Raw genomic sequence first — 25,534 nt, forward strand, 5'->3', positions numbered from 1 at the left:
CTTCATACTCTTATCTAGTCAGTCACTCAGCCATCAAGTGCTGGGGTTAAAGATGTGACAGCCACCTCAAGCTTCCTCCATAGTTGTCATCAACATCTTAGTATGCCCAGCGGCACTGGAGCTGGAACCTAGTGCCTCATGTGCTACACAAGAGCCATAACACCAAACTATATTCTCACCCCCCTTAAAAATTCATCTTGTAGCCTTTAATCCCACTACTCAAGAGGCAGAGGCAGGCAAATCTCTTGGGAGTTCAAAGCCAGCTTGGTGTACAGAGTGAGTACTGGGGCAGCTAGGGCTGCACAGAGAAACCCTGTCTCGGAAAAAAAAAGATTTTGAGAATTACTGTCTCTTTAAGCTACCCATACTGACTTTGAACTTAGGGTCCTGCTCTTTTACCTCAACAGTGCTGGGATTACATGCATGCCCCAACATGCTCAGGTCTCTGTCTTTTACAAGATTGATTTATGGTTGTAGTTTAGTTTTCTAATAACTAGCTGCATTTTAGGAAGAAAAAATATCTGGTGTAGTGCATAATTTAGTAGTTACACAGCAGGTTTTCACTGACCTGTTAAAATATATCTGTCAAACTAATGTGACTGATTCATTTACTCCACTTAATATTTCTGTGCATGTCAGTTTTAAGAATGAAATCTTTATAGGACATGGTGGTGAACACCTTTTATCTCAGTAGAAGATTAAAGGCAGAAACGGGTGGATTTTTGCCAGTTCAAGGACAGCCAAGGCTACATAGGTTTGGCTGCTCTTCCAAAGGACCCACGTTTGATCATTGGCACCCACATGGAGGCTCATAGTAGTCCCTGGAGCTCCAGTTCCAGGGGATCTGATGACCTCTTCTGGGCTCCAAGGGACAACATACTCACATGGTGGATATTTATACATGCAAGCAAACACCCCAGAAAGAATGCAAGTCACTAGTTTTACTTATATAGAAAAGCCTAAAAATGACTAGGCACTATTTTTCAAAAGTAGTCCCTAAATGAGTCCCTAAAAAATCATTGCTTATATTGCTTCTCTTCCTCTTGAGCTGTTGACTGGACTGAACTATTTTTTTGTCATTACAAGAAAAACATTTCATTTCTGCAAAGTGGGTTTTTTATTTTACAAAAGATTATCTTAACTTGGAGGTGGTGACTTACACCTTTGATCCCAGCACTTGGTAGGCAGAAGCAGTCAGATCTCTGAGTTCCAGGCCTGCCTGGTCTACAGAGTGAGCTCCAGGACAGCCAGGGCAATGCAGAGAAACCCTGTCTGGGGATAGGAGAGTGGTATCTTATCAGTCAGGTCTATACAAGTTGCCATCTTTGATAAGTACAATGCCTATAGTTGGTCTGTTCTGATTTAGGAATTGAACTCTCACTACATTGTTTGGATAATGTTTGTTTAGATGTTTATAATTAAAATGACTGGTGCTTTTATATTCTTCATTACATTTAGTGGAGTTTGAACAGTATTTTTCCCCCCAAACTAGGTGTAGCCTTTGTTTGCTTGTTTTTCACTATAGTGTCGTTGGGGTGGAACCTGGCTCTTGCATATGTTAACCCACTGCTCAGCCTTTGAGTCACAAGTGCAGACTAGATAGCAATTACTTTGTTTAAATGGTTCTGGAGATGATACTCTTAGCCATCTGTGTTCTAGGCAGGTACTGTACCACTGAGCAACATCCCCAGTCCAATGCTGTGAGCTTTTTTATGAACTTTGTCCACAACAAATCCCCTGGTTCTGGATATTGAATGATCAGATCAGTATGTCTCACAGTTACTACATGAATCTATTTTACAGGAGAAAAGATGGAAATAACGCCAGTGTAACTTCCATGAAACAAGAATGTTAGATTTTTAAGGTTTACTTACTTACTATTAATGAATTATCTTTTTGGCTTTTCAAGTTGAGTTCACTGTATAGTCCTGGCTATTGTGGAATATACTCTGTAGACCAGGCTGGCCTCAAACTCATAGAGATCCTCCTGCCTCTGTTTCCTGAGTGCTGGGATTAAAGACATGTGCCACTCCTGCCGGGCCTTATTTTAATGTGTATGGGTAGTTTCCCTGCATGTTTGTCTGCATTGTGCGAATGCTCTGCCTGCCAGGATCAGAAGTGAATGGAGTTTCAGGGGGTTTTGAGCTGCCTGTGGGTGTTTGGAAATGAATTCAGGTGCCCTTAACTGCTGGAGCATCTCTCTAGCCCCAAGAAAGTTATTTTATTTTTTAACAAAAATGTATCAATTTCATAGCGTTTTCCTCTCTACCTGTTTTGAGGCAGGGTCTTACTCTGTACCCATAGTCTCCTTATGTGGGTTGGTTTCTGAACATGAGCTTTGTTAATGTCATATTTAGGAGCTCAGTGAGCACAAGTGATTCCTTCACATCTTCTAACTCACTGGTGGAGTGGCCAAGAGTATTTAATTTGTAACTGCTGCTCTCAACTCAGGCTGCCGTGGCTCTGCTGTTGGACCGTGTGTGTGTGTGTGTGTGTGTGTGTGTGTGTGTGTGTGTGTGTGTGTGTGTGTGTGTGTGTGTGTGTGTCTGTCTGTCTGTCTGTCTGTCTGTCTGTCTTAGTCTACCATTCATTGTTTCCTGTTGAATAGGTAGGTCCCAAAGGGGTTTTTAAGAGATGAACAAAGCCAATAACCAGTAATGCCATTCTTTTTGGTTTCTTTTTTTCTTAAAAGAAAACTTAAATCCTTGCTAGATCAATGTTGTGTGACAAAACTTTTTTAGGGGAACAGTATACTCACCCAAGATAGGGAGCCCACAACAGACCAAAGTATGGATACCACCAAAGTCCCACTTGGTGAACCAGTGAATTTTACTGGGGTTACTTAACAGGAGCAGAATGACTCAAAGACACCTACCTGCATTACTACCAAGGCCCACCCCAGGTAGAGTGACAGCTCAAGGTCTGATAAACCTGAAGCACTGCACAGCCTGCAGGTAGCACAATAGGTGTTGGAAAGAGTACTTTCTTTGTGTTTCAGCTGGAAGTAAAACCTTCCAAGCAGCTTTGCTGCCTTCTGCTTCTTCCAGGCAGCTGGTCTCTTCTTAGAGTCTTTGAAGCTCAGCTTCTCTTGCCCTGAGAGGGACTCACTCTTAGCTTTATTGTTTACTCAGTCAGTGATAGGACTAGTGAATCTGTTCAGCTTTAGGGAGTTCTTGCTTTGTTTACCTCTTGCCTGCAGGATGGAATGCTTTGGTCACGGAGGAAAATGTTACACAGCAGCCTGTTAAAATAAAACTAGTACCTCAGATAGTATGGAAATATATGCAAAAACCCCAGACCACTACTTGGTGCTAAATAAATAATAGCTGTGGTACAGTTTGCAGCTGTGGCTGTGGTGGGACTTGGAAGAGGTCTAGCTGTTGTCCAGCTTAGCCTGGAGCTTGGTTTATTGTGTAGGTTGGTTCCAGCTGGCAGTCCTAGCTGACTTTCCTTATGTTTATATATATGATACTCAGGAAGGAAATAAAGTTAGGTATTAAAAGTAGTTACTTGTCACTGGGAATATCTACACTATTACAGCATGAGGTTGGTGGGTCTTTTATAATTTTAAGGTGGGGAATATTTTGTAATACTGAATTTTTTTAACTTATTAGTAATCTTGTATTGCTGGAGCATATTGATTTTGTTTTTCAATCTTAATTTTTTAGTGTGATACTTTAGTGTGGAAGTCAGAGGACACCTTGCAAGAATCAATTATAATACTTTACTATGCGGCCCCAGAACCAACTCAGGTCTTCACATTGTGTTTCATCTTACTAGCCCCAGTTTTTGTTTTGTTTCTTTTTTTATGAGGGGGGAAAAAACCTATAGATTAAAGACTTTGTTTTTTTCCTTCCTCAGGACTAACTTCTGTTAATTTTCCCTTTAAGGGTGTAACATTTAAAACCTAGTCTGTTGTATGAACTATAGTTTTGTAAATTAATTTCAGTGTGTCTATAAACACTAAAGTATATATTGCTTTTGTGTTCTTGTTTGTCTGTATGAGCTCTGGGAGCACGCCTCTGCACATACATGTGGAGGCTAGAAAAGTGGAAACTCAACTTTTGTGGCTAAGCTGGTTTGGTTGGAGCTCAGTATCTACCTATCTCCACCCTGCAACTCTGGGGTTATATGCACGCAAAGCCAAACTTTGCTTTTTCTGTGATGCTGAAGATTCAAACTTAGTTTTGCTAAGCATTCTTAACCCTCAAAACCATCTCCCCAGCTCTGCTGCTTAAGATTTTCTTATTAGGGGTTGGGGATTTAGCTCAGTGGTAGGCCCTGGGTTCGGTCCCCAGCTTGGGGGGGGGGGGAGACATAGGAGGTAACCTCTTGCCATCAGGAAACCAGGGGGCTGTTAGCTCAAGGCCCCACAGCAAAAATTTAGGGGTTGGGGATTTAGCTCAGTGGTAGAGCGCTTGCCTAGGAAGCGCAAGGCCCTGGGTTCGGTCCCCAGCTCCGAAAAAAAGAAGCAAAAAAAAAATTTTTTTTTCTTATTAGTATGTATTCATACATAATGGATTTCAGTGTGAGGTTTTTATGCTTTCAGGGTTTCACTGTGTAGCTCTGGATGGCTTGGAAATAGCTATGTAGATCAGGCTGGCTTTGAACTCAGAGATCCTGCCTCTGCCTTCCAAGTGGCTAGGATTAAAAGGCATGTACCACCATGTCTGCCTGGCAATTTTCTTTTTCCATTGGGTACAACTTTGCTCTGTAGCCCAGGCTGCCCTTTGACTTGTGACCTTTCTGGTTTAGCCTCCTTAGTACTAAAATTGCAGGTAAGCATATGCCTGGCTTACATGGGAATTTCTGTGTAGGGTTGTTAACTGTCTCCCACCAAACCTCAAGGAAGACAATAAACCTATATTGTATAAGACATCAAATATTTCCTGTACATACCCTGCCTTAGTCCTTGTGACTGTTTTCTGTGATGTATGTATTCTATTTAAAATGGAACTAGGCCTACAATCTTCTGTGAAGGTGATAAGCAATGCAGTCATCCTTGGGTATGGTCAGTATCACGTCCTATCAAAACTCCTTCCTTGATGCACTGCTTGTGCTGTGTTCACTTGTGCAACATCTTCCCTCTCCACCAAAGCCATCTTACTTAAAACCACCATGAGAATTCATTGTCATCGTTGTTTGAGGTTGTCATAGGTCACCTAAACTGACTTCATATACCTGCACAGCTTTCCTTCCTGTGTTGCGCATACAGCACATGTCCTGATGCTTGAGCCCTGTCCATGGGAGAGGTGTTTGGACAGGTATTGGAAGGTCAGGTTGGGGATGCTTGAACACTGGCAGGAAAATAGGTGACCCACGTACTCGTTAACACTTTGTATTTTGACATTTCTAGCAACTCCAAAGGCTGAATAGTTTATGTAAATACTGTTTTTGCAGAGGCATAAATTTGGTATGACATTGATGATTAGATCGATGCATGCTATTTTAGTTTGTAATAAATAAGCCTAGCCTTTTCATTATATGAAGGCATAAATTATGGAAGAATTTGAAGTTTGAGAGATATGAGAGGTTTCACTGACACTGGTATAGATTTTGCTCTATTGTGTCTATAAAAGAAGATAAGGTGGCTTATCAACCATTATCAAATTGTCTAAGTTTTGCATGCTAAAGGGTTTGTTTTTATAGATTTTTTTTTTTTTTTTGGTTCTTTTTTTCGGAGCTGGGGACCGAACCCAGGGCCTTGCGCTTCCTAGGCAAGCGCTCTACCACTGAGCTAAATCCCCAACCCCTTATAGATTTTTTTTTTTAAATTATCGTATTTTAGGGATCTTTCCACAGTGACTTGCAGTTATTTCTGAGATTGCTGCATTCTGTATCTCCTACCATTTCTGGGAATGGAAACTGGTCTCATTTTTTAGGGGTTTTATAACAGTATTTCTTTTTTTTTTTTTTTTTTTGGTTCTTTTTTTTTCGGAGCTGGGGACCGAACCCAGGGCCTTGCGCTTCCTAGGCAAGTGCTCTACCACTGAGCTAAATCCCCAACCCCGTTATAACAGTATTTCTTCTTCTTTTTCTTTCTTTTTTTTTTTTTTTTTTTTTCGGGGCTGGGGATTGAGCCCAGGACCTTGTGCTTCCTAGGCAGGCGCTCTACCACTGAGCCAAATCCCCAACCCCTATAACAGTATTTCTTGATAGAACAATCTTGAATGTGGGTAAAATTTGAACATTTTTCTTTTTAGAGACAGTATCTTGTGGCTCAAACTGGCTTTGAACTTTGTATATAACCAAGGATGGCCTTGAACTCATGATTGATCTTCCTGTTTCCACCTCTGTAATGTTAGGATTAGAGGTTTGTGCTACTGTGCCTGGTCTAATTTGAAGGTACGTATTGAGTCAGTGAGTAGATATCTTGTTGAGTCCAAGATAGCTCACAGTGCTGTAGTCTTTCATTTTGGTTATTTTCTGGTCTTTGCTACTGTTCATTTGGTAGGTTCATAATTTCCTTGTTGCTTGGCTTTTTTGTATTTTCTGTGGTCTATGGTCTTACTGTCCCACACACTCTAGGATATGATTGAAATCACTGGTACAGCACAAATGTGACTACTTTAAAAATACTGTTGATGGTTCAGTGGTTAAGATCATTTATTCTTGCAGAGGTCTTGTGTTTGCTTCCTAGCACCCACACACCTCAAAAACCATCTGTGTGGGGCTGGAGAGATGGCTCAGTGGTTAAGAGCACTGATTGCTCTTCTAGAGGTCCTGAGTTCAAATCCTAGCACCCACATGGTGACTCACAACCATCTGTAATGAGATCTGATGCCTTCTTCTGGTGTGTCCAAAGACAGCTACAGTGTACTCATATGCATAAAATAAATAAAAAAAATTAAAAAAAAAACCCTTCTGTAACTACTTTCAGGGATTGACATCTTCTGGCCTCCATGGGCACTGCATTGCGTGCACATGATGGTACATGAACATACATGCAGACACAACTCATACTGATAAAAATAAATCTTTTTTAAAATTTAAATGTCTGTTGGCAATTTTTTAGGGTTTTCTCTTTTCTCCCTAAGACAAGGTCTCTGTGTAGCCTTCCTTGGCTGTCTGGGTACTCTCTGTAGACTACTAGACTGGACTCTTAAACCCATAGAGATCTGTCTGCCTCTGCCTCCTGAGTGCTGGGATTAAAGGCATGTGCTACCACGACCACCTACCATATTTTAGATTTTTCACCATAGAATTACTTCATCTTGTCATTTAAGACTGTTCAAAGGGCTCTCTACACACAGTCCTGTATCACTTGATGGGGTTATTTTCTGAGAACCTTGAGAGTTGATACTATTTGCAAACAATGGAGATTGCACTTACAAACATAGGTGTGGTGGTCAGGCAGTAGGTCCTCTTGGTGTCTGAGTCTGCAGTTTGCTATTATTTAGTCAATTTCAGCTAGACTAGTTTTAGCTAGAGACATTTCTCTAGTAATAAAATGTATGTAGGCCAGTGAGTCACATGTTCTTACCAAGAACTATGCATCATAGTCACTGTATACGTATTATAGTTCTAAACTACACAGTGCAGTGGGTTCTTGGGAAACTCGTGTGACTGTAGTGTGTTGCAATACATTATTTTGATGGCAAGACTGTGGCATCACACTAGGCAATAGGAATTTTTTATTTATTCTGTTGATGACCATAGTTATAAAGTGTCTGACCAAATGTTTTATATGCAAAATTTTTCATGGTTGTATTTCTTCATAGAAACTTCCATGATTCATATGTGTTGATGATTTGTTTTTACTCATGGTTCTGTGAGTGAATAGAGCTTGACTTGTTCTCCAGTGTGGTACACAGCTAGGTTAACAGAAGAAAAAGTTTTTTAAAAAATTTACAGTGAATAAAACTGGTGTGCATAGTAGTGCTGAGAGGTGTAGAGGAAGGGGTTGATGCAGGTGTTGGTTTTCAGTGGTCATCCACATATATCTATATCTAATCCTTACCTCATCAATAGGTAGATAGGTGCGTGGGTGGGTGGATAGGTAGATGGGTAGGTAAGTAGGTAGATCTAGAACTCATTATTTAGATCAGGTTGTCTTTAATTCACAGAGAGCTAGCACACTTGGCTACCTTGGTTTTGAGATGAGTTTTCTTACTGGGACCCTGGACTCACTAATGATGGTAGAGCTCATTCGTTGGTCCTAGGAATTCTGTCTTCACCTATTCAAAACTGGGTTTACATAATTACCCATCACCGTCTCTAGTTTTTTCTCAGATCCAGGACAATATTTTAACTCTAGAAAACAATAGAAAATATCTGAACCTTGACTGTCTTATGTATACATATTTGGAATGAGTATACCTTGCTTACTTTCGATTTCTGTATGTCCAGAATCTGTATATTCTTTAATTAGTTTATCCATCTCTTAAATCTTTGATTGTCGAAGAATACAGTGATCTTGCCCATTAAGTTCTCATTTTGCTGTGTTTTATTTTGTATTATGAATGTTTTGTTAAAACCATGTCTCATGCCAAGCCAGTTTCCTTTGGATGTCTGGTCATTATCTGTATATTTGTGTGTGTGTGTGTGTGTGTGTGTGTGTGTGTGTGTGTGTGTGTGGTTTTAGTTTTTTATTTTAGAGTCAGAATGTCCTTGATGGTCTGGTATTGTTGAGATTAAAGGCATACACTAAGATGCTTAGTGTATTTTTAAAATTTTTATTGGACATGGATCTCCTTGTAGCCCAGGAAGACCTTGAACTCTTTGTCCTTATTTGTAGCTGTAGTCTGTCTTTAGCTTCTAAATACTGGATAATAGGCTTGTCTCGCTTTATTTACGCATGTGTTTATTTGGGACTAGGCCTCATTTTGTAGTTCGAGCAGTCCTTGCACCTCTTAGGTTTATGTAAGGCTGGCCTAGAACTTGTTATATACTCTTGTTACTGTCTCTCCTGATTTTAGGCTTGCGACTACCACAACAAGCTGGAATACTAAGCTGGGATCATGCTTTTGTATCATTGGTCTTTTAAAATGTAAACTTTTTATTTTAGCTTGAGCTGATGTAACAACATAGAGGCTGCATGGTTTAGGGAGCAGGTTTCTGCTCCCAGTTTCTTAGACTATGAAATTTAAGATGAGGGTGTCCTCGGATGGTGAAACTTTGTTGTCTGCCTTGCCAGTATTTCATCACACTTCAGAACATGTCAGCTTCTCGTGTCTCTAGGCTCTAAACATCTCATGAAGGTCCCATGCAGCTATTCTTAACTAGCCATAAATTACCTGTGAAAGACACCATCTCTAAAAGCATTGTGTTGAAGTTTAAGAGCTTCAAATTGTGAATATTCTAAGATCTCATAATTGGGTTAATATTTGTCACAAATTTGTACAGTGACTGAACCTCAGGTTTACTGATTAAATTGGAGTGTGGGTGCACTGTTGAAGATGACTGTCTTGTGAGTGTATGTTGAGTTGTGGGACATTTTAGCTGTCTTTTAAAGAGCTATAAGGAGCTTGGATTTGTTAAGAATAATCTGTGTGACTACTTAGGTATTCAACAGCCTGTACATGTGAGATGCTTTGTAGTCCTTGATCTCTTACTCCTGCCTCTCAAGCAACTGTTATAGTGAATGTGTGACACTGGGCCTGACTGAAAATTTAGTTAGGAGAAATTTCACATATTTTTTAAGAGGAGTCTAGGATTAGTTGGGACCAGAATGAAGTCAGCAAACGACTACTGATTTTGTTTTGGATTCATCCTAAGGATGAAGTTCCCTACATGTATATGTATGGGGGTGTATGGGGATGTCTGTCTGTCTGTCTGTGTGTGTGTTGTATATGGTATGAGTATGTAGGTTTTTTCCACCTTGAAGTGGTGTCTTTATCACTGTGAAAACCAGATAGGTTGGTCCTCAAGCTTGGGTTGCAAGTACCCAAAGTACCTTAGGGGACTAGGGAGATAGACGCTCAGTGAGTCGGTGTCATGTTGTTTGTACTAGCCTAGCATTCTAATGTGTACACATAACAAGGGAAAATGAAAAATTGAAATTAGCTTTAAATATTTACATTTATGTAAAGTTCTCCTGTTTATGAATATTTATGTAAATTCTTCTACGATTTTGACATAATTATAACCCAACAATGGCTTGCCTTAGTTGGGGTTTCCATCGCTATGCAGAACCACCATGACTATGGCAACTGTTATAAAAGAAAACAGGCTGTTTATTTGTTGTTCAGAGATGTTCAAATTATATGTGCTGTTTTAGGTTAATAGGGTTTATGGCAAAAATATTAATTTGTGACTAATTGAAGATTGTACAGAGTGCAACATTAAAGCTCAGATTCTCTGATGCTAAGGTGAACCTTTTAAGTTAGGTAATCTGCTAGGGTGAATGTTTGAATGGCTCATTGGGGAGTGTTCACAAAGACTTGAGTTAATAATGTGGGTAGTCCCACAACATTTTTAGTATTAAACTATAAGAAATGAAAATTTAAATTGTAATGGGAAAGTCCTAAGAGACCACCCTCCGCCTGTCATTTCTGGTTGAAACAGAAGCATTGTAAATGTTATCCTAAAAGAGTATTTGGGTTTTAGAAAGTATCATACTAAGTTTAAGGACTTTTGCATACTTTATTTTGATTGACTTAAATCCAAAAGGAAACAGGAAAAGAGGAGAAAGATACCTTTTTGGGGGGGGGGGGATGTTGAGTTAGCAACAGTAGGCTGAGTAGGAGGATAAGGGACCTGTGGGAGACAAAGCCATGTAGGGTAGAGTGTTCCTTGGGCCGCTTCCATGAGGCTGATTGTGTGTGCTTCAATTGGTTTTTCTTTGTTTCCTTTCTGCCCCACATTTCCAAGGCAGAGTGATTGATCTGTTTGGCTTGATCCACTCTTTTGAGGACACCTGGTAGTCACCATCCTACCAAAATTAAATAGAAACAGCTTGGGGGAGGGGAGTCCCGGTGTTTAAGTCTTCACAGAAAAGTAGTGACTGCAAATGAGTTGGGGAGCCAACTCCTGTGTTTACAGCCAGCACTGTAGGCCACTCAGTTGATCTCTAAAGTTCATCAGTAAGGGTTACAGTTGCAACTTTGTAGCAGTGGGAAGAGCAACTCCTGCCTTGAGGATCCAGATACATGCAGTACCTCAGTCTGTAGAAGTCTTTGAATTGGTGGTGTGTACTTAATGTCCTCATAACAAGGATGTTTCCCCCTAAAAAGAAGTGTCCCCTATCCCCTACATGCAGACTCTGCTGGCAGAACTCATAGAGATTCCAGCTCTAGGAATAAAGCTGTGAGCCACTGAGCCTGACTAAGGAAGGTAGTGACTTTCTCAGGCATACTTTTTAGCATCAAGGTATCTGATGCTTTTTTTTTTTTTTAAAGATTTATTTATTTATTATATATAAGTACACTGTAGCTGTCTTCAGATACACCAGAAGAGGGCATCAGATCTCTTTACAAATGGTTGTGAGCCACCATGTGGTTGCTGGGAATTGAACTCATGACCTCTGGAAGAGCAGTCGGGTGCTCTTAACCGCTGAGCCATCTCTCCAGCCCAAGGTATCTGATGCTTTAACAGTTATAGTGTATGTTTCAGTAAGTAAATTAGGTCAGGTTCCTGGGAAGGGATCAGTAGTTTTTACTAGTTATACAAGGAAGTAGGTGACTACAGTGATTAAAATTAAATCATAAAATGTAAGGTTACTGGTTACCGTAGGGGATCAGAAACTTTAGTAAAGACTCATTTTTAGTGTAGAAAGACTAGAAGTGTTGCTTAAGGATCTTGTGCAAAGAGAATCCAGGGCTTTGTTCTTGGGAATCTAGCACACTTAGGACAAAAGAAAATTCCTCAGGAAACTACTGTGGTGTGTTAAGTTTCAGGAACTGAGACTTGCAATAGGGGAAATAAGATTATCAGACAATTTGGGGTTTTCCATCTGGGACCACTCTCTATACACTATCCATTGTTTTGGGATTTTTAAAAGCTCAGGCTTTAAGACAAATGGCTTCCTGAATTACAGTTTCATTTGCTCTCTTTAGACATCATATTGAAAGTCTTCATGAATTTAGATGTTAAAGCCCTGTGAAGTTTTAAGAGTCTGAGTGCATGAGCCTGCTTAGGTTGTGGCCTTCACAGTGACTGTATATTCCTCCTTTGTGGGTGCCCAAATTCAAAGGCATTCTAAGGGGTCCCTCTGGAAAACCTCCTTTCCCATGTTAGTGCTTAGGACACTTGATGACTTATATAGTCATGTGTATGATTTGCCATGCTGATGCTTTTGGTTTGAGTGTGAGCTTCAAGGAGCTATCTGGACCTTTCACCTGTTGTATAGTCACAAGGTAATGTAGAAATGTGTACATTAAGGTAATGTAGGGGTATGCAGCATTTTCCCAGATTAGGGAGAGGCTGGAGTGGGATGACCATGACATTGCAGACCTCTTGAAGACTTGGGTCTTTACTCTTAGTGAAACCTATGTTTGAAACAGAGAGAAGTAATGTTAATCTGCATTTTCAAAGGAATTGTACTGTGAGTGGTTGTGCTGAACCCTTTTAGGTATGGGAAAGGAGATGTGGGTGCTGTTTTTTCTTTGTTATTTTCCCCTTCATTTGAGCTTTTAACTGAACCCAGCTCTCAGGCACAGTGTGCACACAGCTTTACCACTGAGCTTGAAGCTCTGTAAAAGGCACAGCTTGAATTCAGGCTAAAGAATAGTGGTACTTTTGAATAAGTGACAGCCAGAGGTAGTAAAAATTGGTTTGTGTATATATTTATTTATTTTTAGACAAGGTCTCATTGTGTAGCCCTGGCTGGCCTAGAACATTGTGTAGATCAGGCTAACCTTACTTTTGGAGGCCTTGAGTCTGTTTCCTGAGTGCTGAGTACACACCATATCCAGCTTTCTGTTCTGTTTTTGAAACATGATTTCAATGGCCCTGACTAGCTTATAACTTAATTTATAGTGTAGACTTTTTTTTTTAAAAGATTTTATTCATTATGTATACAGCAGCCCACATGCATGTACACGTGCAGGCCAGAAGAGGGCACCAGATTGTCGATGCCTGCACCAACACGGTACCGAGAATCAGGCGAAAGCCTGTGGGATTCAAGAAACACACACACACACACACACACACACACACACACACACACACACAGACACACACACACAGATACACACACACACACACACACACACACACACACACACACACACAGAGGTTATTTGTGTCAAGCCAGAAGAGGAAAGGCTCTCTTGTAACTTTATTTACCAAACTATATATCCCAAGTACACCAGTTAGCAGGTATATGCGAAGCAGAGTGGGAAACCCTGGCTCGGAGACTTCGGTAACAAAAGACCACCGGACCACGAGACATGAATAAATTAGGGAAATAACCAGGAAGGCCAGCCTAATTCTGACTCAGGTGAGAAGTACCAGACCAGACTGCTCCTAGTAAGGAACAAAAGGCTTCCACATGTATCCGTGATTATTTTCTTCCTGTGCCGTAAATTCATGGGAGAGGTTTTCGTCCCAACAATCTACCAGGCGACCAGGCCCAAATCCAATATGGCTCCCTACACCAGATCTCATTACAGATGGTTTTGAGCCACCATGTGGTTGCTGGGAATTGAACTCATGACCTCTGGAAGAGCATCAGTGCTCTTAACCGCTGAGCCATCTCTCCAGCCCTAGTCTACACTTGAACTCACAGAAATCTTCTAGTCTCTGCCTTCCAGGTGTGCACTATCATGCCTGGGCCCCAGCTGTATTAATTTAAAGGTATAAATAGATTTTTTGACAGGAAGATGTGATGGGGGAAATGAGACAGTAGTGAAATTAGGGATTTCATCATAGGGAGAAGAAAATTCTGGTAGGCACCATTGGTGGGAAAAATCATTAAAGCAAAGTGGAAACATGAAGTATGTGGTTGAATGGATGAGTCTCAGAAATGATATCTTATTAATATACATAGGTATAAAAACCATGTTGGGTAAAACCATTATCTGTTCATAAAGAAAAGGTAGGTTGTACCCCTGAATGCTGCAGCATTGAACATTTGAAAATGAGGAAGAATGGTAACCCTGCAGAATGCTCTTTGTAGAACAGGAAAGCTGAGGTGTTAGAATTACCACTGAGGCCTGGAGCGATGGTTCAGCAGTTAAAAGCACTGTCTGCTCCTCCTGAGGTCCTGAGTTCAACTCCCAGCAGACACATGGTAGCTCACATCCATCTATAATGGGATCTGATGCCCTCATGTAGTGTCTGAAGACCACTACAGTGTACTTATTTAAATATAATCTTTTCTTTTTTTTTTAAATTAACCACTAGATAAAGCAACATGGAGGTGCTGATGATCCTGATGGGGCAAGTTAGATTTAGCGATAGAGCTGTCAGCCTAACTGGGAGATATCACTATAGGAATTTTACTGAAGAGGACAATGAAGAAATGAGGTGGGAACTAGGAAAGGCCGGTAAAGGAAAAAATGAAGATGGGAGAAATAGGTAGGTGGGGTAGTTTACCAATGAAGTATTATGTAGGTATGTGATAAGAAGGGAAATTGTGCACTATTGTGCATAGGTGAGCATATACACTGTTCATCAGGAAGTATGCAAGAGAAAGCTGGGTATTTCTTCCCTAATGCTTCAGTTTTGAAGAAACAGGAAGTGAGGATAGTAAGGAAAAGTACTGAAGAGAGTGAAAATAAGGGTGAGTGCACTGGAAATCCTGGTGGAGTCAGACTTGGGAATGTGAAGTCCATAAATGTCTTTCCCTTATTGAGTACTATAAAAGTAAATCTCACTGGAGTAGGACAAAGTCAAGTGATAGTTTGTATTGGTTGTTATTTTCTATACTGGTCTGTCATTTGACATCTTTATCTTTAAATAAATATTTGAGTTGGGAATCAATACTGAGAATTTTCATTCTCTTCTCCTTAACAAAAGGGAATAAAGTGCTCTGAAAGTATTTCTGGGGAAGAGACATCCTGAAGTTAACTATTATGTGATACTATGTTATGAACTCAACAGAAGTCTATTTTGTTGGGTGGGGGCTGCACAACACTTTTAATCTCAGCATTTGGGAGGCAGAGGCAATCTGACCTCTGAATTCAAGGCCAGCCTGGCTAGAGTGAGTTCCAGAACAAACTGTAAAAAGAGTCTTTAACTGACCATTTTACTGTTAATAATGTCATCTCAAAATGTTGCAGTTATCCCCAAGTTCTTATATTTCTTTCAGCTTTATTACTTTTAAAGATTTATGTGTATGAGTGTTTTACCTATATGTATGTATATATACATATACCACATTCATACCTGGTACCCCTAGAGGTCAGAAGAACATCAAATCTTTTGGAATTGGATTTACAAATGCTAGTCAACCACAGTGTGAGTGATGTAAACCTACTCCCGGGGCTGGGGATTTAGCTCAGTGGTAGAGCGCTTGCCTAGGAAGCGCAAGGCCCTGGGTTCGGTTCCCAGCTCCGAAAAAAAAAAAACAAAAAAAAACCTACTCCCAGCCTTCTGCAGGAGCAGCAAGTGTCAGTCTGACAGCTGAAGAGGGGAGCATACATGTCTCCTCAGAGTGGTGGTTTTCAACCTTCTGAATGCTACTATCCTTGAATGCAGTTCCTCATGTGGTAACATTCAAACACGAAATTACTCTCATTGCTACTTCATGACTGTACTTTTGCTACTGTTATGAATTGTAATGTAAATATCTTGGGCAATCCCTCTGAAAGGGTCGTTGACACTCTCACTCTCCCCCACCAAGGTTCATGACAAACAGGTTGAGAAACCTGCATTAAAGTATATTCATTCCTGTTAGATGTACTCTTCATTCTTTGACATATCAATCTTGAGGTGAAACATGCCTTTGTCTGATAAAATAGAAACAATTTATGTAGGAGCCATGGTTGACCACTTAGTGTCATATGCACAGGCTGCTTCTGCATCATTCTTTGGTTTTGGAAGGGTTGATTCAAGTAGTCCTATTATACATGCTTGAGACAGGACTGTCTGCTAGGATTATAGACAAGGGTCTCCATGTCTATCGATGAAGATACATTTTTAAAGTTTCAATTGTGTGATGGGCATAATGTATAGTGGTGCTCATGTGGAACTCAGAGGATAATTTGCAGGAGCTTATTTCTCCTGCCTTGTAGCTTCCAGGGATTGAACTCAATCAAGGTCATCAGGCTTGGCAATAAGCTCCTTCACCTGTTGAATTATCTTGCTGACCCAGAAAGAGCCTTTCTTGATTGTTTATTTCAAATTGATTGCCTTTAGATTTTAAATTCTACCATGTTATAAAGAATCTTAGTCTTATAATTAAGATGCCAATTTTTATAATGAAGATGCTCTTAATTTGATTTTTGATTTTCATTTTTCTATGCAATATGCCATATTCACTTGATTTCATTGAGCAAGGGCATACTGGACAGGAAACTGGTTAATTCTGCTTTCAGCGTTTACAGATGTATTGGCATCACCTTAACGATGGATAGTTTGGGCATATAGTTAAAAAATCATCATCTCTTTGGATTTCGAAGGTTTCTTCTTCCTATTGCTCTTATGACACTGACTTATATATCTGAGGTCCTCTGATGTGTTTCTTTCTTTCTTTTTTTTTTTTTTTTGAGCTGGGGACCGAACCCAGGGCTTTGCGCTTCCTAGGTAAGCGCTCTACCACTGAGCTAAATCCCCAGCCCCCTCTGATGTGTTTCATAATGAAATATTATAGTACTTTTTTGTAGGGCTCTAAGATTATGCACTTTACATTGTGCCTTGATATATGTATGTTTTGTCAACTCTTAGCATGGCTACTTTCACTTACCCTTAAACTTTTTGACTGTGAAAACTGATAGTCATCCTTTGATGTCTTCAAGGTATTGCTATAGGAGCCCTGCTGATACCAAATTCTGGATGCTCAAGTTCCTTAACATTTATTATGTTCAACCTACAGACGTCTTTCATGTGCTGCTTGTCTTGGTGACCTCCTCAATATTGTTATAAAATATCCTGACAAAAGCAACTTAAAGGAGAAGGGTTTTAGTTTGGATTACAGTGTCATAGTGATGTCTTATGGTGGTGCCAGAAGACTAAAGTGGATATTTTTAAAGGTCACAGTGCTAGAGTATTTTAAATGAACCATCTACACTTTAGAATTTGTCTTTTCACCTGTATGTTATGTCCCATTGTGAGATTTCAGTTGGAGGTTCTGGGTTTCCTACTTTCATTTTTCATTGTAGTCCTCAGCAGAAGGGAGGAATTAAGGATTGTAGCGATTCTTAACTGGTGGCCATTCATTTAGCAATGTCAGGAGGCACAGGTCACTGTTACTTCTGAGGTGTGACTGGTGTTCCTGGCACAAGTGAATAATGGTTGGCCTTGCTGCAGAAAACCAAAACACATAAAGCAGCTTGCCATAACATAAGATTCTCTGGCCCACCGTGCCAGCATTATGAGTATGAGAAGTTCCCTTTATTTACTTTTTTCCTTCTTGCACTGGCTTTACTTGAGTATTTGACCTTTTCTATTTTTTCCCTATATTCATCCTTCTAAGAACTAGCTTATGATTGGACTATGTCCTGATACCCTTGTGCCATAGTTGTAAATCATTTGATCTTTTTGTGAGTTCTGTGTATTAGCCCTAAAATCTCTGTTGTGAATTTTCTATTTAATATCTTAAGTCTTTTGAAATTAATTTTGCTAATTGTGGATCTTCCTCTTCTATTTCATCAGGAAATTTTATGTTGAGATAGGCTAACCTGGAACTGTTTTCCCGTGATCTCCTAGCCTCAGCCTCTTGACTAGCTGAGACCACAATCTTTGACATCACTTCAGGACCTTTGAACTGCTCTCGACCTTGTGGGTTGTTAAAATGAAAAGGGTGGGGTGGCTTATCTCATATAGCCCCTGCTGACCTTGAATTTCTGATCTGGGGATGCAGTCTTACATCAACGTTCCCAGTGCTAGGGATCAAGTCTAGGGCATCAGGTGAGCATTCTACCACATCTCCAGCCCCAGATTTAAAAGAACAAAACAAACCTAAGTGCTGTTAGTGCAGTTTGATGTGCTTCTGGATTGCTGTTACGTTGTCATCAGTTCATCCATCATTGCTTTTAGGGTCATTATTAGTACATTGTCAGCACAGTAAAGATGTCTGACTCCTGATTCAAGCCTTACTCTCTTGAATCACTTACTTATAGAAGTATGGATGAATGATCTATGCTACTTTCGTAGTTTACAGTACTGCTAGAGAGTTGTATGTCTAGCATTTTTATGTATGCCATTGCGAATTATTGCTGTTTTTTATAATTATATTAAACAGTGAACTTACATGAAATTTCTGTCTGCACAAGAAAATAGGAGCTACCCCTAACTTTTGTGTCTCCTAGAACTTAGACTGTTTGCTCAGGTATCGTCTTTACTTTTTTTCTTACACTAATGGTGAAGCGTAAGGGGAGGATAAAAAGGTCTGGTTCTATTCCTAGGGGATATGAACGAACCTTGACTCATGCTTGATTAGGAACCAGTGTCAGACCTAAGTAAAGGATACCGCCACCAAAGTCCAGCTTGGTGAGCACTGGCTCCGTTTACATTTACTGGTTGTTTTAGTCAATGTTCTATTGCTGTGAAAGACACCAAGACCATGACAATTCCTATAAAGGAAAGTATTTAGGGCTTGCTTACACTTACACTTTAGGTAGTAGTTCTTAACTTTTCTAGTGCTGTGACCCTTCAATACAGTTCCTCATGTAAAACTGATTCCCCAACAATAAAATTGTTTTCTTCCTGCTTCATAGCTGTAATTTTGCTACTGTTATGAGTTGTAAACATCTGTTTTCTGATGGTCTTAGCTGACTGGACCCTTGTGAAAGGATGTTTAGTCCCCAAGGGGTCTGGACTCAGAAGTTGAGAACACTGGTTTAGAAATTTATCCATTATTAGCATGATGGCACGCAGGCAGGCAGAGTGCTAGAGAAGGAACTGAAAGCTATATGTCACCATCTACAGGCAGCAAGGAAGAGACAGTCACTGGGCCTGGCTGGAGCTTTTGAAACTCCAAAGCCCATCCCCAGTGACATACTTCTGCCAGCAAGGCTGCACCTACTCCCTCAAGGCCACACTTCCTAAATCCTGTCAAGTGGAATCACTCCCTAAAGACCAAGTATTCAAATGCACTGATGGTCCTTACAGAAGTGTGGATGAAGGGTTTCTTACAAGAACAGAAATGCTTTTTCACCAAAAGCTCACTCTGGGATGGGTAGCTGGTTACGGGGGAACTGGAAATGAGGAATGTACTGTGCTGCTTGTAGTTAGCCAAGCATGTCAGAGGGAGTGTCTTCCAGGCACTGTGGCCTTGGAGTGAGACAGTGCTAGAGAGATGGCTTAGTGGTTAAGAATTCTTGTTGCTCTTCCAGAGGACCTGAGTTTTGATTCCTGACACCCATATGGCAACTCACAACTGTCAGCAAAACTTCAGTTTCAGGAAATCTGACACCCTCTTCTGGCCTCTTTGGGCACCAGGCACCCAGAAAGTTTACAGGCAAACATTCAGACAAAATACCCATACGTACTAAAAGTAACAGTTCTTACAGATTATATAAGCTTGGGAAAGCAGGTTGCAGGGAGTTGGTCAGTGTCAGGATCCCAGGTCCTTATGAAACAGCTGAGTTGTTTACTGACTGGGTCTTACGGGCATTCCTTAATTTCCTGAGTCTGAACAGCTTCCTTCAAAGATGGAGCATTTTATCTTAGAGGAAATTGCCACGTAACAATGAATAGAGATGGAAAATGCATATTTTCCCCATGCAATATTTGTGTGCTTGTGTGCATGTGTATCTAAAGATGGCGTTGGAATTGATTTCTCTACCATATTTGTTCAGTAGAGTCAGTGTCTCTTGTTAAACCCAGAGCTTGCTCATAGCTTGTCAGGCTAGTGAGCTGGCTTCAGGGATCCCGTCTTCACCTAAGCACTGGTACCTACCTGGTACCTGGTACCTGGTTCTGGGAATCCAACCTCTTGTCCTCATGCTTGAGCTCTTCTTCCTAGCTTAGGCAGTTGTGTGCTTTACTTACTTTGTCAGACAGGCTAGGACCAGCACCCTGAGTACCTCAAATGACAATTGACTGAAAGTGTAAGGAGTGGGGGTGAAATTAAAGTTATTTTGGCTTAATGTAGTTATTTGTCTATATTTTTGAGTCAAGATCTCACTGTGTGGCACTTACATTGTAGACAAAACTGCCCATAAACTCTTAGAGATCCCCCTGCCTTAGTCTCCCAAGTGCTGGGATTATAGGTGTATACCACTAAACCTGGCATATTCTGTACTTGTAGTGGTAAGAGACTTTCCTAGTCCATATAAGCATTATAGTATGAAAATTATGAACGCATTTATAATGTCTGATTTGTGTGTTTAGTGTTAAGTAATTATTAATATTTTGTGACTTTTTTTTATAGGATTCAGTGGTCCCAATTTAAAGGCTATTTCATTTTCAAACTGGAGAAAGTGATGGATGATTTTAGAACTTCAGCTCCTGAACCAAGAGGTCCTCCCAATCCTAATGTTGAATATATTCCCTTTGATGAAATGAAGGAAAGAATACTGAAAATTGTCACTGGATTTAATGGGTATGCACATAATGATAGTGATAATATTTTCAAGAGTTAATTTTAACAACAAATATTTTTTTTCTTAAGTTTTGCTATATCAGATTGATAATTGACTTTTATCTTTAGTGTTTGCCAAATTTTGGTTCATAAATATTTTAAATGTTTACAACCTTGAAAAAAACTCGAACTGTTCTTATGAATTTCGAGGGTGTTCAGATTTTAAACATGCGTGTTAGCAGTGATATCCTATATCAAATTATGTTTTAATATTTCTTTTGTTTATTTACTATTATCTTGATACTTGGTGAAGACTTATTTATAAGAGGTTTATTTTAGAGTTTATGTGTTTTCCTTTCTTCCAATAACTCAACACTTTTAACCTTTTGTAAAACATTCAAAACACCAGGAGCACTAAATGAGTGTGATGCTATAACAGCGTCGCTGTGCTTCACAGTATCGTGTTTACGTCCTCAAGGGACGATGACGCGTTTGTGAGGGTGAACTGCTGAGCACACTGCATTGGCACTAGCGATTTGAAGTGTGTGATAACAGTATGAAATACAGTGACTTGGTTTATGTTAATAAAGTTCCTGCTTACTGGTAGGTTTTGTGAAGAAGTTTTAATTCTATGTTTTTAATCCATAAATAGCCTGATTGTTTTGGGGGCTGGTATTTGGAACAGGGTCTTATTTACTATGTAGCCCTGACTGGCTTTGGATTCACAGAGATCCACTTGCCTCTTTATCCTTTGTTGGGATTAAAGGTGTGTACCAACATTCTCAGCTGCTTATTATTTTAAGTTTAGGGGTTTGCCTACGATATCAGAAGCTTATGCTTTGATATTGGGTCTATTAATAAAACTACTTTTTCCAGGAGATGCTATGCTTGGTGTGTTTCGTCACATTAGTTTTCCCTGGCTCTGGAATGGAAGGAGACTTATCTTGACCATGCACCTTAGTTATTTACCACATGCGTGCCTGGTCACTATGAGTTTAGTTAGGACTCTTAAGAAAGTAAGCACCAGGAAAAAGCCACATGTTATGTTTGCTATATGTTGCATAAGATTTATTTTTGAACTGGGTATATGCAGGATAAACAGACTTCCTTTGTAGAATTCTTGTGTCTGTATGTATGTGTACACACACAAAATGCATAGCCATTTCAGATACATGAGTTAAAGTGAATTATACAATTTCATTGTGACTTGAGCTAATTTATAAATTAGTAAAAGCAAATATTCTTAATTGTATTAAAGTTAGAATAGATAACAGATAAGTAGGTTATTGGATAAGGCTAAAATATTTTTAATTTTTAACCTGTTAAAACATGTATTCATCTACTTCAGATGATTTGAACAGTCATTAATGCCTAAGCACACTTAAGCATAATTGCTCTTAAGGTGTTTTTCATCTTTGAGCCATAAGTATTTTAATTCCAGTTTTCAGAACGACTGTTTTTTAATTATTTACTCTAATTAGGCAGGATCTAAGTCTTAATTAGTGGTATGTTATGAATTTTCATTTTATACCTGCCTTTTTGGTCTATAATTATATATTGACATGTTGAAACAAGATAACCTTTTAAGTTCTGAATATAGATTTTGATAAATTAAAAAGAAACCATATCATTTTGCTTTCCATCCAGTTTTTCTTCTTTCTTTTTTAGTAATATTGTGTTTGTGATGTGTGCCTGTGTGTGGTCATCTGTGTAGTTTACTGTGGTCACCACAGATCTGACAGAGTGTCATCTTCAACTGCTCACTGACCCTGGAGTTCATTGATTGGCTGTGATTGAGCTCCAGGGATCTACTTGTCTCTGCTTACAGCATTTGGGATACAGATTTGTGCTGGCTATCCAAATTCAGGTCCTTGGGTTGAGGCACAGCAAATACTTTACCCACTGAGTCATTCCTCAGGCCTATTCATCAGTTGGGAATCTTTTTTCTAGTATACATTAATCGTGTTATTGGTTGTCTTTGATAAAAGTGATATATTTTTAGGTCCAGAAATACATACAGAAAAGAATGTATTGGAATCATGGTGTATGCTACTTGTATGTTTATTTTACAAGGGATATGATGCCTCAGTGATCAGTAGGTACTTGTATAGCCTGGTGTGGTAGCTCATCACACATGTCATCCCAGCACTCAGGAGTCTGGGATGATTTAAGACTCAGTGCTGACCAGCCTGTGCTACATAGTTAAGATCTTCTGTCTCAAAAGCAGAAAGGAGAGGGGCTTGAGCCATGGCTGAGCTGTTAAGAATGTGTACTTCCAGAAGGCCACAGTCAGGTTCCCAACACCCATGTCAGGCTTTTCAAAAACTACCTGCAGCCAGGCTATGGCAGTCCATGCCTTTAACCCAGCAGTCTGGAGGCAGAGGCAGGCAGATCTCTTGAGTTGGAGATGGCCTGGTCTTTAGAGTTAGTTCCAGCACAGCCAGGCTATTCAGAAAACTGGTGGGGAGACACACACACACACACACACACACACACACACACACACACACACACACACACACACACCTTTTAAAAACAAAAACGAAAGCATATATAAATAGCTCAGAATGTGCTTTTTTTTTTTTCTCTAGAGATAGGCAGGCTTTTTTTTTTTTTTAAAAAGTGACTCAGGGGGAGCAGTACTGTGAACCATGCTTGTTTGTAATATGTTTTTACACAACATCTTTTGCTGATTTGTTGCTCTAGGGAAGAACATAACACAAACAGGCTGTTAACTTTGTGTGTGTGTATGATGCCACAGATTGAAATCAAGCCACTCCAACTTCTAGGCCAACATTTTACCACTGAGTTACCTCTTAGCTTTATCACAAAATGCTCACATATACCTCTGTGTTTTCTGTCTACATTCAAGGTGCCAGTTTGTACTTTTGTAAAATAAAATGAAAGTTTTTTATTAATTGTTTTTTGTCGATGGGTATTTTGTTAGCATGTATGTTTGTGCACCATGTCCATGGTGCCCTTGGAAGCCAGGATACTGTATCAGCTCCCCTAGGACTGGAGTTACAGATGTTTATGAGTTACCATGTGTATGCTGGTCCTCTGCAAAGCAGCCATTGATCTTAGAGGCTGAACCGCTTGTTCTATTTGTGTTACTGTATTGCTGCTGTGTTTCTAGTTTTATTTAAAAGCTGTAAATTAAATGCTTCAAAGAATCTTAACACATCACTATTTTCTAAAATTGTTGTAAATTTTGAGTAATTTTTGCTCTTTGAATTGCAAGTTGTCTACTTCCTTATTTTAATTTTTTCTTTTATTGAATGTAGATTTTGTTTTTCACACAGTATATTCCAATTATGGCTTCCCATCTTTATAACATTTTTCTTTGGTCTCTCCTAAGAAAACAGTCATCTAAGGAATAATAATAAAGTAAAATAAGATAAAATAACAAATAAATTGGAGTAGGACAAAGCGAACAGAAGATAAAATACAAGGAACACATACACACATTCACACAGCAATCTCATGAAAACACAAAACTGTAAACCATAATTTTATATATTCTTAAAGGACCTGTAAAATTAAAAAGAAAAAAGGCCCTGACACATTATGAACAACTTCCCAAGATGCCATTGGGTTCATTTTATGTTGGTCTGCTGCTGGGAATGGTGGCCTATCCTTGCTTTGTTTACCCAGTGAAATTCCCCTGGAGAAAACTAAGTGGCTGTCAGTTGTATATAATTTTTGATTGGGGATCAGGATTTGTGTCTAGTTAGCTCACAGTTCTATGACATCCTCTGATGCACTCTGTACATCTTCCACAGCCTCTGTAAGTGTTCGTATGTGCAACACTCACTCATTCTGTGTTTAGAGGCCTTGTTTCCTTGGTGTCTTCCATCTCCTTCAGCTCTTAGCACTCTTTCTGCCTCCTCTTCTTCAGAGTTCCCTGATCCCTGAGGAGAGGGATTGATAAGAGACATTCATTTCCCTTCAGGGCTAAGTGTTCCAAAGTCTTTTACTCTGTACATTGTCTGACCATGGGACTCTGTATTTGTTCTTATCTGTTGGAGGAGGAGGAGGCTTCTCTGAGGATGGCCAAGCACGCCACTGCTGATGTATGAGGAAGTAGAATATCATTGGGAGTAATTTTATTGCTGTGTTCTTTTAGTAGAACAGTAGTATTTGGTTTTCCCTTGGGTATCTGGACTATCTAAATCAGGTTCTTGGTCTTCTAAACATTGTCAGGTATGGGTTCCATGGGTCTCATCTCATGGAGTGGGCCTTAAATCCAATCAGGTATTGGTTGGTTACTCCCACAGACACTATGCCACTAATGTGCAAGTATATCTTGAGAGTAGGTTGCCGTTAACATTGAAAATTGAAGTAGCTGGGTTAGTTTTCCCTTTTGGTAGGGTGTAGAGTACTTGTAGTGTCATGAACACTAGTTCATACAGGTAAATGCTCTTAAGTAGTATCAGCTTGTCTTTATGTTAGTTGAGTCGAGTCAGCAATAGGGTTTGCCATCAGTTTATGGAAAGTAACCAATAGCCTTTGAGGGTGTCCATGGGACCCCTTTGGCCAACAACTTGATTAGATGTAACCTATCCTTAGAATTGGAGGTTTCATTTGGTGACAGTGTCTAACTGGGGCTTTATTTCTCCCATTATATGGTGATTTCATTTAGATATGTATATATTTCAAGAAGCTTCTACTTTATGGGTTTTTATACCTCTCAAATGGCACTTAGTTTTTGTCCCTTTCTGTATTCCCTACCTTACTCTCTTTCACCTTCCCCTCCCTGTTTTATCCTTATTTTAGTAAATTTGTGTATGTAAATTTTTTGCTCTTTGAATTTCAAGTTGTCCACTCACTTTTCCCTTTTAAAAAGTAGAATAATAATAATTTTTTTAATTACTTGAACTGTTAGCTTCTATGATAACTGACTTCCTTAAACAAGGCCATAGAAGACTTCAGGTCCAGACTGGTAGGTTCTCAAGTGTGCACTGA

General features: G+C 39.6%; 1 protein-coding gene across 1 annotated transcript in view; it reads left to right on the forward strand.

Moving 5' to 3' along the window:
• Positions 1–25,534, forward strand: part of Ppp4r2 (protein phosphatase 4, regulatory subunit 2) — a 40,926-nt gene that overhangs the window by 2,286 nt on the left and 13,106 nt on the right. Inside the window, exon 3 of the mRNA NM_001106613.3 lies at positions 20,420–20,590. Coding sequence (NP_001100083.3) covers positions 20,420–20,590 — 171 coding nt within the window. The remainder of the gene's footprint in view (positions 1–20,419; positions 20,591–25,534) is intronic.

The sequence above is a fragment of the Rattus norvegicus genome, chromosome 4, assembly GCF_036323735.1.
Source record: "Rattus norvegicus strain BN/NHsdMcwi chromosome 4, GRCr8, whole genome shotgun sequence".
NCBI lineage: Eukaryota > Metazoa > Chordata > Mammalia > Rodentia > Muridae > Rattus > Rattus norvegicus.